The sequence below is a fragment of the Camelina sativa genome, chromosome 16 (genome assembly GCF_000633955.1).
Source record: "Camelina sativa cultivar DH55 chromosome 16, Cs, whole genome shotgun sequence".
Classification (NCBI taxonomy): domain Eukaryota; kingdom Viridiplantae; phylum Streptophyta; class Magnoliopsida; order Brassicales; family Brassicaceae; genus Camelina; species Camelina sativa.
This window is the reverse complement of record NC_025700.1, coordinates 14,504,570-14,518,745: the sequence shown is the minus strand read 5'-3', so window position 1 is coordinate 14,518,745 and position 14,176 is coordinate 14,504,570. Positions and strand designations below refer to the sequence as shown.

Genomic DNA, 14,176 nt, shown 5'->3' with positions numbered 1-14,176 from the left:
CCGATCCGTTTTAGAAACACAAGTGGGTCAAATGTTTAAGTGGTCAAATGATTCTCATACTTTCGATTTAGCCATTTGTTCGGTGGCTGGTAATGATGATGTCAATTCAAAGGATTTGTACTGTATATATTTTATATAATTTTATCATTACAATTCAAAGGATTTGTACTGTATATATTTTATATAATTTTATATCTATTTTAACATTTTTGAAGTACATTTTTGTGCCATTATTTTTTTTTGTATCCAAACAAGTCTCAACTAAATTCTCTACAATTTTTATAACCAAACACAATCATTTTCTTATTTGATAATATTAATTTCAAATTTCTTAAAATCTATCTACCTAATTTAAAGCAATATGTTAGATTAAAATATAATTATTCTTTCACTTTTATTTAATCTTATATTTAATTATTTGAATTACTATTTAGTACATAAAGTTAATAAAATTTTAGATTTTTTCCAGCATATGATGTGATTTAAATTTTTATAAACAGATATATATTTTAAAAATTGTTTTAGAATTTTTGTAACCAAACAAATATATCCGCATATAAATTATTTTACATTTGAGTTTTTTAATATATAATGAATATTTACACTTAATCCATATATTAGTTGAAACGAGAGACCATATTGAAGATATGGTATAATATTCGGGTTATAACAAAAGCCAATAAAATCCATATTAATTACCAACTTACAAGCATATTTGTTAACATGGATATACACACAAATACGCATTCATAACGATTTCAATCACAAATTTCGGTTTAGGTAAGATATTTTTAAATAAAGAAAAGAATTAAGCGGTTTTAGTACTAAACATTAATCATGAAATCGTAATATAGTAAAGATTTCCCCCATTTCTTAGCTAAAGATCGAGAAAATATAGGAAACTTAAAATTTGCTACACTAACATTCCTTATCTAAAGATGTCATGCTTGCTCACCAATTTTCTCTCGATGTACAATCATACCTAACTGGCATCATCAAAGATCTCTATAAAAAGTCTGTCAATAGAAGGTAGAAAAATCATTATAACAATCCATAATAAACTTTAAGATTTCAATGGCTGCCTAATTTGCTTACCTGAGAGATTGGTGTTAGCGCAAGTGATTGGTGTTAGCCGATGAAAAAGCAGATCTCTGTCAACACTTTATTTCTATTTTCCCATGTATACATATATTATATATATATACATATTATTATATGTTATGTATCAATTAACTACTAATAGCACTTCTTGCTTTCTTAAAAACTTAGGGGTTTTTAGGTTTTTTTTTATAATTATTTATTCTCAACAAAGAGGCAAGATTGGAATACCAACAACTAATGTGGTGTTTAAACAAGTCTTTCAAAATTTGGAGAACAAAGATGTTGAATAAACATATACATATTTCTACTTAAAACTTATCTTTCTCTTAGTACATTGAGTTTGTACAGAAAAGTGTAAGTAAAAGAATGTTAGACGATTTCTTAATTAACTTTGTCTTTGTCAACCAAACTTACACTTATTTAACTCGTTTATCCATTTTATGTTAATAATAAAGTTAGATTATTGAAATTTTACGAAAACTAATAACATGATTTACTTTATGTTATAAAATTACTCTTCAAGTTTCTGTTTCATATAATTTTACTAGATAAGGGCCCACACTATGTGCGGGTATTAAAATCATTGAAGAGAATAAATCTTAAACCCTAAACAATTTTTAAAAAATAGAAAAGAAATTTTATTTTTTGAATTAAATATATAAATGGTTAGAGAAAAAAATTATATTTTTATTTACCTTCATACCCTTATTTATATTTTTCTATTTTTAATATATTACAATAATCTTAAGCTAAATTATATCCCACCAAAATCATATTTATATTTAACTTCATACACTTCTTTCTATTTTATATTTTTAATATATTATAACAATTATTAAAATAATCTAAAACTAAATTATACCCCACCAAAACTTTTGCCAAATACTCATCATTACAAATATTATTATTGTCAAATTTCAAAAACGTTTCACAACTTATTACAAAATATTTTATATACAAAGAATTCATCAAAGCAACATATAATGTAGTAATCACGTACAATTTTACTGTATGTTTCACCATTAAAAATATGCTCTTAAACCCTAAATTATTTTATTGTTAAATTAAGTATGCTTTTTATCACCACTTATAAAATGTCTTTTAAACAAATTAAACAAAATTTATGATGCTTGGCATAATTATAATTCTTATAATTACTAAAATTGTTTTGTGACATAATTTCTTTAACCATGATTTTTTTTTACTCCAAATATATTTAGATGAGCAACTGGTGAAAATTATCTACTCTATTACAATGATTTTATGACCAACACAATCAAAGTTGATAAATTGAAAAAAAGTTAATATAACATAATAAAAATAAAAATTTGAATATTATAATCATGATGGTATATATAAAGCCTTAGATAATTCAGATATACAAAATAGAAACTTTATAAACAATCCAAAACATGATATATGTCATAATCACGTTAAGGATCGATGCTTTATTTACTGCTTATAAGTATCGCATTGTACCAAAACTACTTAGAACTATGACCTCATCTAAAATATTCTCGAATCATAAGTTCTCAACTTATTTCTACCTGAATCAAAAGTTCTTATATATTTCTCTATATACCTGAATTTAAATGGTTTACGAACAAAATTCGATAGAAAACCACATAAATCAGGTTTGAAACCAATTTTAAAACGGTTTATCGTTCCAACTTCCCAAATTACGAAATCACATAAAAATTACTCGGTCAAGCAACTGTTGTTTCAGTATCGGAATCATTGACATTATCCAGAAGAGAAAAGTCTAGATTTTGACCAAATACATCAACTGCCGACTAATCTTTGAAACTTCTAACGCTGCTAATTGTAGAATTACTTTTGGAACTCCATCATTGTCTCCATCCTCGATTAATTTAGCGGGCTTTATATACTTTGATTCCATTTCATTGCATCTGATAGCTTCCATTGACGAACCCGCACGAATAAAAGACCAAAAATATATCGGCAAAATTATATCAGAAAAAAATAAAAGATTAAAGCTTTGATATAAACATGTAAATTTTATGTAGATATAATGTTATTTTCTTAATTAGTTGTTCCTATCACGTTTCAAAAATATTAATTCTTTTTACATAACTTATGCTATTTTTTTTAGATTTGTTATTCACTATTTCTTGATTAATAATAATATACATGCTTAATGAATTATTTTTTTGTTTATACATGCCAAAATTTAATTGAGAAAACAAATATAATATAATTAGCATACAATGGAAAATATATTAGTTTTGTCAATTTTCCTTTTTGATTTAGGAAATTTTTTTAGATAAAATGATGTAATTTTTTTGTAGATTTTATTTTATTTTCTTAATTAGTTGTTTTGAATAATAATAATTTTTTATGTTTATTATCTTAATTAACTGTTTTGAAAAAATAACAATTTTTTGACAAATGTCAACATCTTATCAGTATAGTTGACACGTGTCATGATTCTGTTATTGGCTAACTTCAAAACCCAATTTTATATAATAAGATTGTATTATACTTTATGTTATAAATCTAAATATTCTACATATCATTCCGGTGAGATAATGGGACGGATTTGGATCAACATTCATATAATTTTAAATAATTTAATTTGGCACTACAACATGGGTAAATAATTTTGTGTAGTGAGATCTTACTCTTTTTATAAGTAAGACTCACATACATTTAATTAAATATACTGTTAATTATTACAAAACACCAATATATATATATATATAATAACAATGTAATATTTATATTAAAACTCAATCTACTTCTAACAAAATTATAAAAATTAGATATAATAGTAAAATGAAAAACGTAAAAATTTTCCCGTGGTGTACTATGGGGTAAATCCTAAATATATTCTCCAAAATATATATTGTTTTAAATCAGTTCGAGCATACACTAATTATGTCTACTAAATTAAAAATATATATCACACAAATAAAATAAAAAAATTATAGAACAAGTCTAGAAACTTCTTAGTTATACAGAGAAAAAAGAAGAAGGTAAATTGATATTTAAAAACTTGTTTACTATCAACAAATTTAGTATTTCATCAAAAAATATATATAAACCTAAGCAGCTAAAACAATTTGCCCCCAAGAAATGCTAAAAATAAATATTCCAAGACCCTTCAAATTGAAGGCCCATTAAAAAAACTTTGGGTCCAGTAAATATAACCATCCTCCCGCCCTAAATCAGTCATTTTCCCGCCACTTCTCCTTCGTCTTCTCCAGTCGGCACAACAACAAAACGCTTCTCTCTTTCTTTCTCTCTCTCTCTCTCTCTCTCTCTAGGAAACGCAGAGACTCTCTGCCAGATAGTGAAGTTGAAAGAGCGATGGCTACGGATGAGGAGATTAAAAACGAATTCAAAAGAAGCGGCTTTACTCTCGTGGAAGAAGACGAGATTCTTAAAAAATGTAAGCGGCGAGGCGACACTCTCTATCCTCTAATGAATGATTCTCTCTGCCCAGATCTTATGAATTTTTGTTTCTTTTGGTCTAATCAATCAGGTGTCACTCTCTGTATAAACTACAGTCTTAACCCTTCTGATCTCGTTTCAAGTTGGGAACTTTATCATCTCAATCGGTAAAAAAAAAATCACTTCTTTTTTTAAAATTCGCCATCTACCCAATTGCTCCAATTCATTGTCAAATTCAATGCTTTTAATCCCCAATAGAGATTATAAGTGTATGTGTAGTAGTTCAACGAGTAATGAAGTAATGAGTTTCATGTTTGAGAGTGGTTGTGTTAGTGATTCTAAGGCCTAATTATGTATAACTTTCCTTGGTCATGTTATTGTTGGAAGTAGAGAATTAAGTTTTGTTTTTTTCCTTTGTGTTTGGATTGGATGCAACAGACAGCTTCTTGATCAAACTGTTAACAAGGATGAGATGGATGGGTTTGTTTTGCATCTTCAGAACGAACAGAAAGAATCTATTATGAGAGAGGAAGAATCTGGTCTGCATCTTTACTCCAATAGAGATGTAGATATGTAAGTGCTTTTTACCAGGTTTCTTTTTTCATTGCATCAACTTTTACCAGGTTTGTTTTTGAAAGGCATGTAAATTTGGTTTTTGATCTAGGCTTTTGGACAAGGTGCCTGAAGATACGGAAGAGATTGTAACTACCCCTACAAACAAGTCTCAACGATTACATCCGGATCCATTTGATTCGATAAGTAGATCAAGAGATTACGGTTACTCTACTGGGAAGTCAGTTGGACATGTGACACCTTTTGGGCGACGAGTCGAAAAGTTTGTGGTGAAGTTCAACATAGGTAATGTGGCGGCTCATGCAGAGAATGGAAACAACAATGATGTAGAAGACAGCGAGGATGATGATATCATTAAGAGAGTTCAAACCAGCCAGCGGTGTTCTCTAAAAGTCAATGGCTCAGGCCCTGAACCAGGTTGCAGGTTCATGTATGACAGAACTGAGGACAGGTTTAATGCACTTGAGAACCGGATCGTAAGGCATGCTGATGCATTTTCTGCCTCAGGCTTATATGAGGAACAGGTGGATCCTGCTGTTGCTTCACAGGTAGCTTTGCTTGTACACACTACTTTCATGTCAAATAAGTTAACATTGGGGTATAGAGTTGCTTACATTGTGCTACTGGTTTCAGAGAAGTATATTTGCGGTGGGAATGATTTGCTGTGATGCAGAAGGGCATTTGAATGACAAGTCCATTCTATTGCAGAGCAGGTAACTCAATTATGGCTTCACTTGTCTTTGTATATAATTGCGAAGGATTATGACTCTAAAGTTGTAAAATTCAGATGCATAAGCTTTTTTGAATTTGGATTCCCCAATGACTTAATACATTGTGGTCCTATATAGGTATAATCGTATATAGCTAGTTATTGGCATAACTGTCTTTTAAACATGAAATATCTGAGTCTCCCTATCCTAATGCCAACAAATTCGATGATTTCAGTGCCGAGCGTACTTCAGGACAGCGTGTTCCACTGGACTTAAACAAACTAGATCAGTTCTCCATTTTCCCTGGCCAGGTGATAGATAGCTTAAAGCTAACAGCTTTAGGTTCTGTTTTTTTTTCACAGAGACTCGTAATATTTATGTGGAGGTGGTCTGAATATAATACAGATAGTTGGCATTGAGGGACAAAATCCTAGTGGACATTATCTCACGGCATCCAAGCTAGTAGATTTAGTTCCCTTAACACTTACTGCTGATGCGGATCTACCTCCTGCTAAGAGGCAAAACTTGGATCAGGAGGTCGTAACTTCTGCAGAAGAATCTCATAAATTATCAGGGGTTTCATTTGTAAGTATGCAACCATCCTTTATATATAGGGCTGTGTTAATATTTTCTTTCTTTAACTACAAAGGAGCATTGATTTTTCTTTCTTATACTTCACACATAATCAATTTGTTGCGATGAATGAAATGCAAAATGTTGAGAAATATAGAGATCTCAAAGCTGATTTGGTTCGCTAGGTTGGTAACTCCAAAGACTGGAGAGCTCTTTTAGTTACTGACTTCGATATTGCCAGTCAATATTAGTATGTTGTATTCCCTTTCTCTTTTTTTTTGGCGATATTTTGAAAAGTATATATATATACATGTTCTTTCATGCATAGATATTCAGTTTTCATTAACAAGCACAAGGGTGGTTTGTTCAGAAACATGTAGTATCATAACATTCTAGTTGGGGATTCGAAATGATGCGTAAAGGTCTTTCTGTTGATAGATAATTGCATCCGGACCATTCACCACATCAGACAACTTGCTGTTTGAGCCGCTGAATGAGCTACTAGCCTATGCTAGAAGAAAGCCACCACAGTTACTCGTGCTGGTGAGTAACGAGAATGCATTCAGACATTCTGTAGACTTTTTCTCTTGTGTGATTGTGTCTTGGGGTCACTTACGTTTTTATTTCCAAACTCAGCTTGGACCATTTGTGGATTCTGAGCATCCGGAGATTAAGAAAGGAGCTGTTGATGCCACCTTTAATGAGATATTCCAAGTGGAAGTCCTCAGGAAGGTACTGAAAATGGAACAGTAGATATATATTGAAGGCTTATTTACTTTGGAATAAACAAAGATATTTATGTTTGAGTTTCTCAGTTGCATGATTATACGGAGTTCATGGGTTCAGAAGTAAGAGTGGTTCTGGTGCCATCCATCCGTGATGCTAACCATGATTTCATATTCCCACAGGTGCTCTTTTCTCTCTCTGAAAATCTCTCTTCTCGCATTTACGCATTTCTCTTCTTTCTTTTTGATGTGACAAGTTTCCTTTGTGTTGTCAGCCTCCTTTCGACATTCACATACCTGATCTCGAACATCAGGTATTAGATTTTTCTCATTAACAAGTCTCCGTTTCATCACTTAATGTTCCTTGCACATGTGGATATACATATTTACTGTTTTTTCGTCTTTCACTCCTCATACACTACAGACGACCAGTCTGTCAAATCCCGGAACCTTTGAGGCAAACCAGGTAATAAAATCACTGTGGCAGTTCTCTTTTAAGAAGCCAGTGTTTTTCAAGTTCTTACAATATAAACATTAATTGGGTATTCTCAGGTGAAGGTAGGTTGTTGCACGGTGGATGTACTAAAACACCTGAGTGGTGAAGAGATGTCAAGAAATCCAAGTGGAGTCCCCACTGATCGCATGTCCAGACTTGCTAGCCATCTCCTCCGTCAGCGAAGGTAACTTTTGCATTTAGTAGTTCCATCTATATATTCTCAGCTACAAAATACTCAAAAATTGGATTCTTATGGAACAGCTTTTATCCTCTGCATCCACCTCCCGAAAGCCTTCCTTATGATTCCTCACTCGCTCCTAAGGCGCTAGAGATTTCATCAATCCCGGATATTCTCCTGCTTCCATCAGACATGAGGTACTTCGTGAAGGTGAGTCAGTATATTAGTAGTGGCATCAAATTCAAAAGCTAGAGTCAGTATGTTAATAGTGGCATCAAATTCAGAAGCTAGAGTCAGTTTGTTAATAGTAGCATCAAACTCAGAAGCTAGAAGATAAAAGAAGAGTTGCTGAATGTATTTCTGAATGTTGTTAAGGTTTTATCTCTTGGGGAAGGGGAAGATGCAGTCAATTGTGTGTGTGTAAACCCGGGAAGACTTGCGAAAGGAGAAGGGGCAGGTACTTTTGTTGAGCTTACCTACAAGGGCTCTCCGGAATTGATGCACGCTTCCATCATCTCTATTTAAAACAGAACCGGCGGTGTTTAGCCAACTCTAATAGTTTCAGATTTAAGAGAAGCTTTTGGTTCCTCATTCTTTCCATGCTACCATTATACGCAATGTAGTCTTCAGATGTATAGTAAATCTCCCTCATCAAGAATCACAAATTCAAAGAAGATGCTAAAAGGAACTCAACTTTTATGTTTAGTTGTTTACCAAAGTCAAAGAGGAGTGAATGAGATTATAAAATTTATATCCGAAAGAACTCTATTTTACGATTTATTAGTATATTAGGTTCATGCCAATAGAAGCAATGGAGTATTAGCCATTACTCTTGTATCTAAGACGCATATAAAGTAAAACGAAAATTAGTCTTTATTAGGTAATTCTCAATTTAATACATTATTGATAACTAAATCCTCTTACAGAAAAGTTCGACTTCGTGATCCCACAGACAAAACTCACAAGCAGAAGAAGTATTCATGTCTTTGTCTTCACCGTAAGGATTCCTTGCTAAGAACGTCGTGGTTTTACCGTCGCACTCGCACTTATCTCGAACGTATGCTGTTTTGAGTCGTTCCATCACCGGGTTGGCATGATCCCAAACGAACTCTCTAATCTTTTCAATCTTGTGTCGAAGTTCCACCAGCTCCTCTATCGTAGTTGACATCAACGGCTTTACAAGAGAAGACAAGATCTTGAAACCCTTTTGTTTTGTTTGGCCTCCAAGACAGATTAGAATCAGCCCATAGACATATTTTGCCTCTTTGTTTCCTTTTTCTGCAGCTTTAGCTAAATATTTGAGTCCTTTGTGCTCACGGTTATCAAGAAAGTAGTGGAGGAATCCTCTGCGAAACAAAGCTTCGGGGTTTCCATTCTTGCGACATCTTTTGAAAAAATTGGAGAACGTTTCATGGTCGTGATTCCATGGGAACATAGGGGTTTCTTGGAGCGAAAGTCGGCAGAGAACATATTGATCATCGCAGATGTTTCGAAACGGTTTCGAAACCAATCGGAGACTACGAACCTCTGACAAGGAAGAAGCTGCGATGCTTGAAGAAATCTCCACAAGAAGCTCTTCCGGTAAAGAATCGAGGCAAATTCTCGTTTTCCTAGATTTCCTTATAGACGAAGAAGACGAGAACAGAGAGGATGATACCATGTTGTTGTTGTTGTTGAGATTCAAGAATACTGTATCCAATTTGGCCAGATCCCTTTAATAATTTATAGAGAGCTAAATTCGTTTTTTCCTTTTTTGATTAGGAGAGACAAATTTTCCTTTTCCATATTATTTTCCTTTTTGATTAGGACTTAGGAGAGGCTCTTTCGAGCTAATCTATTCACTTGTTGTTAAAAAAAAAAAAGGAAAAAAATAAATAGACGTGTGACTTAAAAAAAACAAACAGGAAAGTTATTGATAAATAGGCTTAAAATCCTATTCTCAACCCGTCTAGGATTTTAAGACCCGATAGACTCGAGAAGATTGATTGTATGTCCATCGAACAGAATCAAGAACTCACTTTCGCCGGTTTCCTTTTCGAATTGTTTATTGGTCTGACCTTTACAAAAGCCTTTTGAAGATCCTACAACAACAACAACAACAACAAAAAAGTTTCATTAGAATTAATAATGACAATAATCCTATGCGTTATAAACTAAACTACTCAATTGATTTGTCATGAGCACTTGAGCAGATAAACAAAAATAGATTAATACCTCATTGTAAAGAGCTGCAAGATATCAGCAGATATATATATATATATATATTTGTTAATCTAAAATAGATTCTATAATAGCAAGAGAAGCATGTCGTCACATATGGCGAAGATGATATCCAATAACTGGCTAGGTTCAAATCAATACAATCAAACTACTCAAGAGACAATCCTTCCCATATCCTCATACAAAAGTATAGCATCAAGGAGGCATAACAATTTAAAATCAAAGACGTACTTCCTAATACAATCTCCACCTCCGTGATGATGTAAAGACACAAACCCAAGATCAAAGTTTCAGCATTTTTTATTCACTGATCATACAAAATTAGCAGTAACCACTTATGTAAGGCACTTGTTTACCTGAAGATCAGAAGAATCAGTACCAGATGTTTCAGTAGTCCAAAGGCTTTCCAAATTGAAATAAACCCTGGCTTTCTCATCGAGTGCATGGACTACAAATTTGCCTACACGGTATCCAGAGAATTACAGCCAAAACACAACTCCAACGAAATATAAGAAAAAATCAACACTTTGTGTAGATAGAAGAAACATGAACACACGAACCGTAGTCTATGACAACCCACTTGCTATCGTACCCTTGCACAGAAGGCAGCATTATATGTTTTGCTCCTTTCTGCTTTTGCTTGGCCTGTGAAGAGCAATACAACAAGAAACCATTTGATCATCTTCCAAAATAACAGATTTCACAAAACAGAGCTACTTGTCAATTCTAACATATAGAATTCACAAAATTGGCTAAACCCAAATCAAAACAATCTCAACAATAGAGGAAGGTGGGAAGACGTGTGTACCTTATAGACTAATGCTTGAGCGATGTTTTTTAAGTGCCAATCGGATCTTCCGGTGGCGACGACCATGTAATCGGCCCAGAAACAGTGATTGTGAGTTGGAACCACCGTAACGTTATCAGCTTTCACGTCGGCGAGTATCTTCTCCACCTCGGGAAGAGTGAGAATCTCTGAGACATCTTTAGGCCCCCCGGCGGTTGTAGAAAAAAATGGAGAGGAGGCTAAGATGCGATTCGGAGCACAGGATAAACCTAGCTTCCATGATTGATCTTGAATAAGAGAGGAGCAACGAGATCGGAGAGCCGTCAACATGATGATTGATGATGAGCTTAGGTGCGGTTTTGAAAATGGCCACGATTTGGATCTAAACCCTAATTACCGACTTGATTGACCGGAGCTGTGTTGCGCCTCTCTTGCGATCTTCCTTCTTTTTTTTTTTTTAGTTTGTTTACGGCTTTAATTAATCATTAGCAAATAAAATAAAATAAAATTTTATATATGAAATCACAACATAATTAAAATGAAATTACATGAATGTATCAATTAATTGTTTTAAAAATTGATTAACATAATGTTTGAAATTAGCCAAAATAGCCTTATTGGAGACATTCACCAAAGGGTCAAATCACCAAAGAGATTATTACATCACGTTGGCATCTACTCTAACAACATGTTGTATCTAGAGAGATCCGACATGATTACGCAAAAACTTCTGATTTTGTGATTGAACATAAGCTTTTTTTACGACTTGAACATGTTTTAAGTTATACGGGATAAACCAAACCATCTGCAACTTTAATTAATGAAACTATAAGTTTTTTTGGCTAGTTAAAGAAAATAAAAAACACTAATAATAGTATAATTTTATTTTCCACCTTAATTGTTAAGCTTCTGTTACATAATTATAGACATTTATGTAACATTAAAATAACAAGTTGTTCGTCCGTTAAAGCCTGAAAAGCATATTCCTTAGCAAACAGAGCAGCATATTCGGCTCAATCACTTTGTCTTAGACATAGAGAATCATAGATAGATCCGAAATTAATTTAACGTGTATATTCAGTACTCTAATAATATATACCCACACTCTATATATGCGTTTCTAAAACTGTCTTCTGGATTAAAAAAAAAAAACTTGACTTACAATAATATATATATATATATCCTTGGATATATCTTATATTATACTGTATATAGTTTCGGATAAATGTCATTAATATAAAATAATACTACTAAAAAAAACCTAATAACCTCATCTGTAATCCTACATAGAGGATCGTGTAGACTTGCTAGTAAAAGAAACAATAAATAATCGTTTGTTGTTTGTTGCCGAAGAAAAAAAAAAAGTGAGAAAACAAAATTGAGGAAGAAGAAGAAGAAGAAGAAACCATTAGAGAGAGTCTCAAAAAGGTAAAGCTTTCAACACGCAACCTTATGGATTCATGTCGTCTCTGTCTCTGTATCTTCTTCTTCTTCTTGCTGTAGAAGAGCTACCGCGTGCGTGATTGAAACCCTACGATCAAGATCCATCAGATCACCTATATTGATAAAAATGCATGAATCGGTGGGTTCATCTTCGTCTCACTATATCTCAATTTTCACGAATTTTCCTCTCATCTCCGCCGTCTTAGCTTTCACCATCGCACAATTCATCAAATTCTTCACCTCCTGGTACGTTTTCATATCCCAGAGAGAGTCTTTTAGTTTGTCTCATGTTCTTGAATCTTGTTAATATGTTTCTTTGGTTAATAGTAGTTTCTGATCATTTGGTATATAATATGAATCTTGAAGCTCTGGTGTAAGTTATTATTTTTTGTGTAGGTATAAGGAAAGGAGATGGGATATGAAAAGGCTTGTTGGGTCTGGAGGTATGCCTTCTTCACATTCAGCAACAGTTACAGCTTTAGCTTTAGCTGTTGGTTTACAAGAAGGCTTTGGAGGTTCACATTTCGCTATCGCTTTGGTTCTCACTTCCATTGTATGTTTTTGCTAATTTTACTCGCTTTTATACCCTTTCTTATATCATCAGTCACTTCAGGGGATGGTTATATTCTGATGAGGGAATTGTTATTTTTTTTGTGTTTGTGTGTGCAGGTGATGTATGATGCAACTGGTGTAAGATTACATGCTGGACGCCAAGCTGAGGTTTAAATTTGTTTGTTTTTCTTTTGGTGTCAGAACTCATGAAGCTGTGTTCTGTTTACTGATTTGGGTCTGCTTCTTTATATTTTTCAGGTTCTGAATCAGATTGTGTACGAACTTCCAGCAGAACATCCTCTGGCTGAAAGCATACCTTTGCGTGAACTTCTAGGTCATACTCCTCCTCAGGTGAGTAAGTCCATACCAGTTGAGTCAGATCACACCAAGCCTTGATCAACTGGGACTTATATAGGGTTTTTTATGTAGGACTACTAACAGAATGATTGTGATCAACAGGGACTTATATATGGTATTTTATGTAAGACTAGTAACAGAATGATTGTGGTCAGTACCTGAGCTTTATTTTTGGTGTTATCAGGTCGTTGCTGGTGGAATGCTTGGAATTTCTACAGCAATTGTTGGGTACTTAGTCACCTTGGTAGGCAAATCAGCATAGGTGCAGCAAAGTCTCGCCTTTTATGCTCCATATATAGTGTGTCAAAGCCGTTTGTAGGTAGTGTTGAAACAGCGACGTGCTCTGGAAACTAGGTTTCATTGACCCTAGTTTCTTTCTTTTTTAAAATTTTTTTTTGTTGCTCAGCTCGTATGATTGACACCATAGTATAGGTTTGATCTTGTAAGAAAACAATGAAACTTCATTGAAAAGTGGTGAAAAATGGAGTTTAAAGCTTTATCTCTATGAAAAGCACAGCTAGTGCTGATTTCCTCTGTTTATTTTAAACACATATCTTAGCATTAACTGTTTCTTCCGCCACATTGAAGATGGCACGATCGAGCTAGCTGATATATGATTCCTCTAATGGTGATAGTATAAGGAGGAATAGCTTTTTATGTCAACACAACCTCCTGAAATGAAACATATACTTTATTAAAACAAACAGGTCAAGCTAGTCAGGGTCAAGCGAGCTGATTAAGTACCTCTGATGGAGATATTCATGCATCGATTTATTTAACCCGCAAGTTACCTTTGGTATTCATTTAGCCACGGATTGACAACTAAAATGGTTTTGATCAACAATCTTTATTTTAAGGGTGTGGCAAATCGGTGGGCAGTTCCATTGAGGAGATAGATGTTGTGTCCATGTGTTCGATGTAAGAACATAAAGCGTCATGATGACTGTGGGATGACATCTATATTGAAACTGAAAATTTGTAAGCATATAATTATACTAAGATTTTAACTTCAAATCTTAGTGACGTATACATATATAAAACCTAGCT

At 33.4% G+C, this 14,176-nt stretch overlaps 4 protein-coding genes across 5 annotated transcripts; 2 read left to right on the top strand and 2 right to left on the bottom strand.

The window, feature by feature from the left end:
- LOC104750561 (DNA polymerase alpha subunit B-like) lies at positions 4,314-8,471 on the top strand. The gene is made up of 15 exons (XM_010472373.2): positions 4,314-4,513; positions 4,607-4,682; positions 4,954-5,088; positions 5,180-5,636; positions 5,722-5,801; positions 6,034-6,109; positions 6,204-6,383; positions 6,810-6,914; positions 7,008-7,103; positions 7,187-7,279; positions 7,372-7,410; positions 7,521-7,562; positions 7,649-7,776; positions 7,854-7,980; positions 8,146-8,471. The coding sequence occupies exons 1-15, from the start codon at positions 4,432-4,434 to the stop codon at positions 8,293-8,295; spliced, it is 1,866 nt and encodes a 621-aa protein (XP_010470675.1). The 5' UTR covers positions 4,314-4,431; the 3' UTR covers positions 8,296-8,471.
- LOC104753667 (putative F-box protein At1g67623) lies at positions 8,681-9,527 on the bottom strand. The gene has a single exon (XM_010475887.1). It carries the CDS (start codon positions 9,428-9,430, stop codon positions 8,681-8,683), a length of 750 nt encoding a protein of 249 aa, XP_010474189.1. The 5' UTR covers positions 9,431-9,527.
- On the bottom strand, positions 9,760-11,107 carry LOC104750560 (protein Iojap-related, mitochondrial-like). The gene is made up of 4 exons (XM_010472372.2): positions 10,799-11,107; positions 10,551-10,635; positions 10,347-10,450; positions 9,760-9,851 (listed from the first exon to the last, which is right to left on the bottom strand). Exons 1-4 carry the CDS (start codon positions 11,105-11,107, stop codon positions 9,777-9,779), a joined length of 573 nt encoding a protein of 190 aa, XP_010470674.1. The 3' UTR covers positions 9,760-9,776.
- LOC104750559 (uncharacterized membrane protein YuiD-like) lies at positions 12,035-13,676 on the top strand. 2 transcript variants are annotated; one of them, XM_010472371.2, is made up of 6 exons: positions 12,035-12,205; positions 12,284-12,466; positions 12,617-12,773; positions 12,890-12,940; positions 13,031-13,123; positions 13,314-13,676. In XM_010472371.2, exons 2-6 carry the CDS (start codon positions 12,348-12,350, stop codon positions 13,389-13,391), a joined length of 498 nt encoding a protein of 165 aa, XP_010470673.1. In that variant the 5' UTR covers positions 12,035-12,205; positions 12,284-12,347; the 3' UTR covers positions 13,392-13,676. The 2 variants fall into 2 exon arrangements, with proteins under 2 accessions (XP_010470673.1, XP_010470672.1); XM_010472370.2 differs by having other exon boundaries at positions 12,152-12,205; positions 12,281-12,466.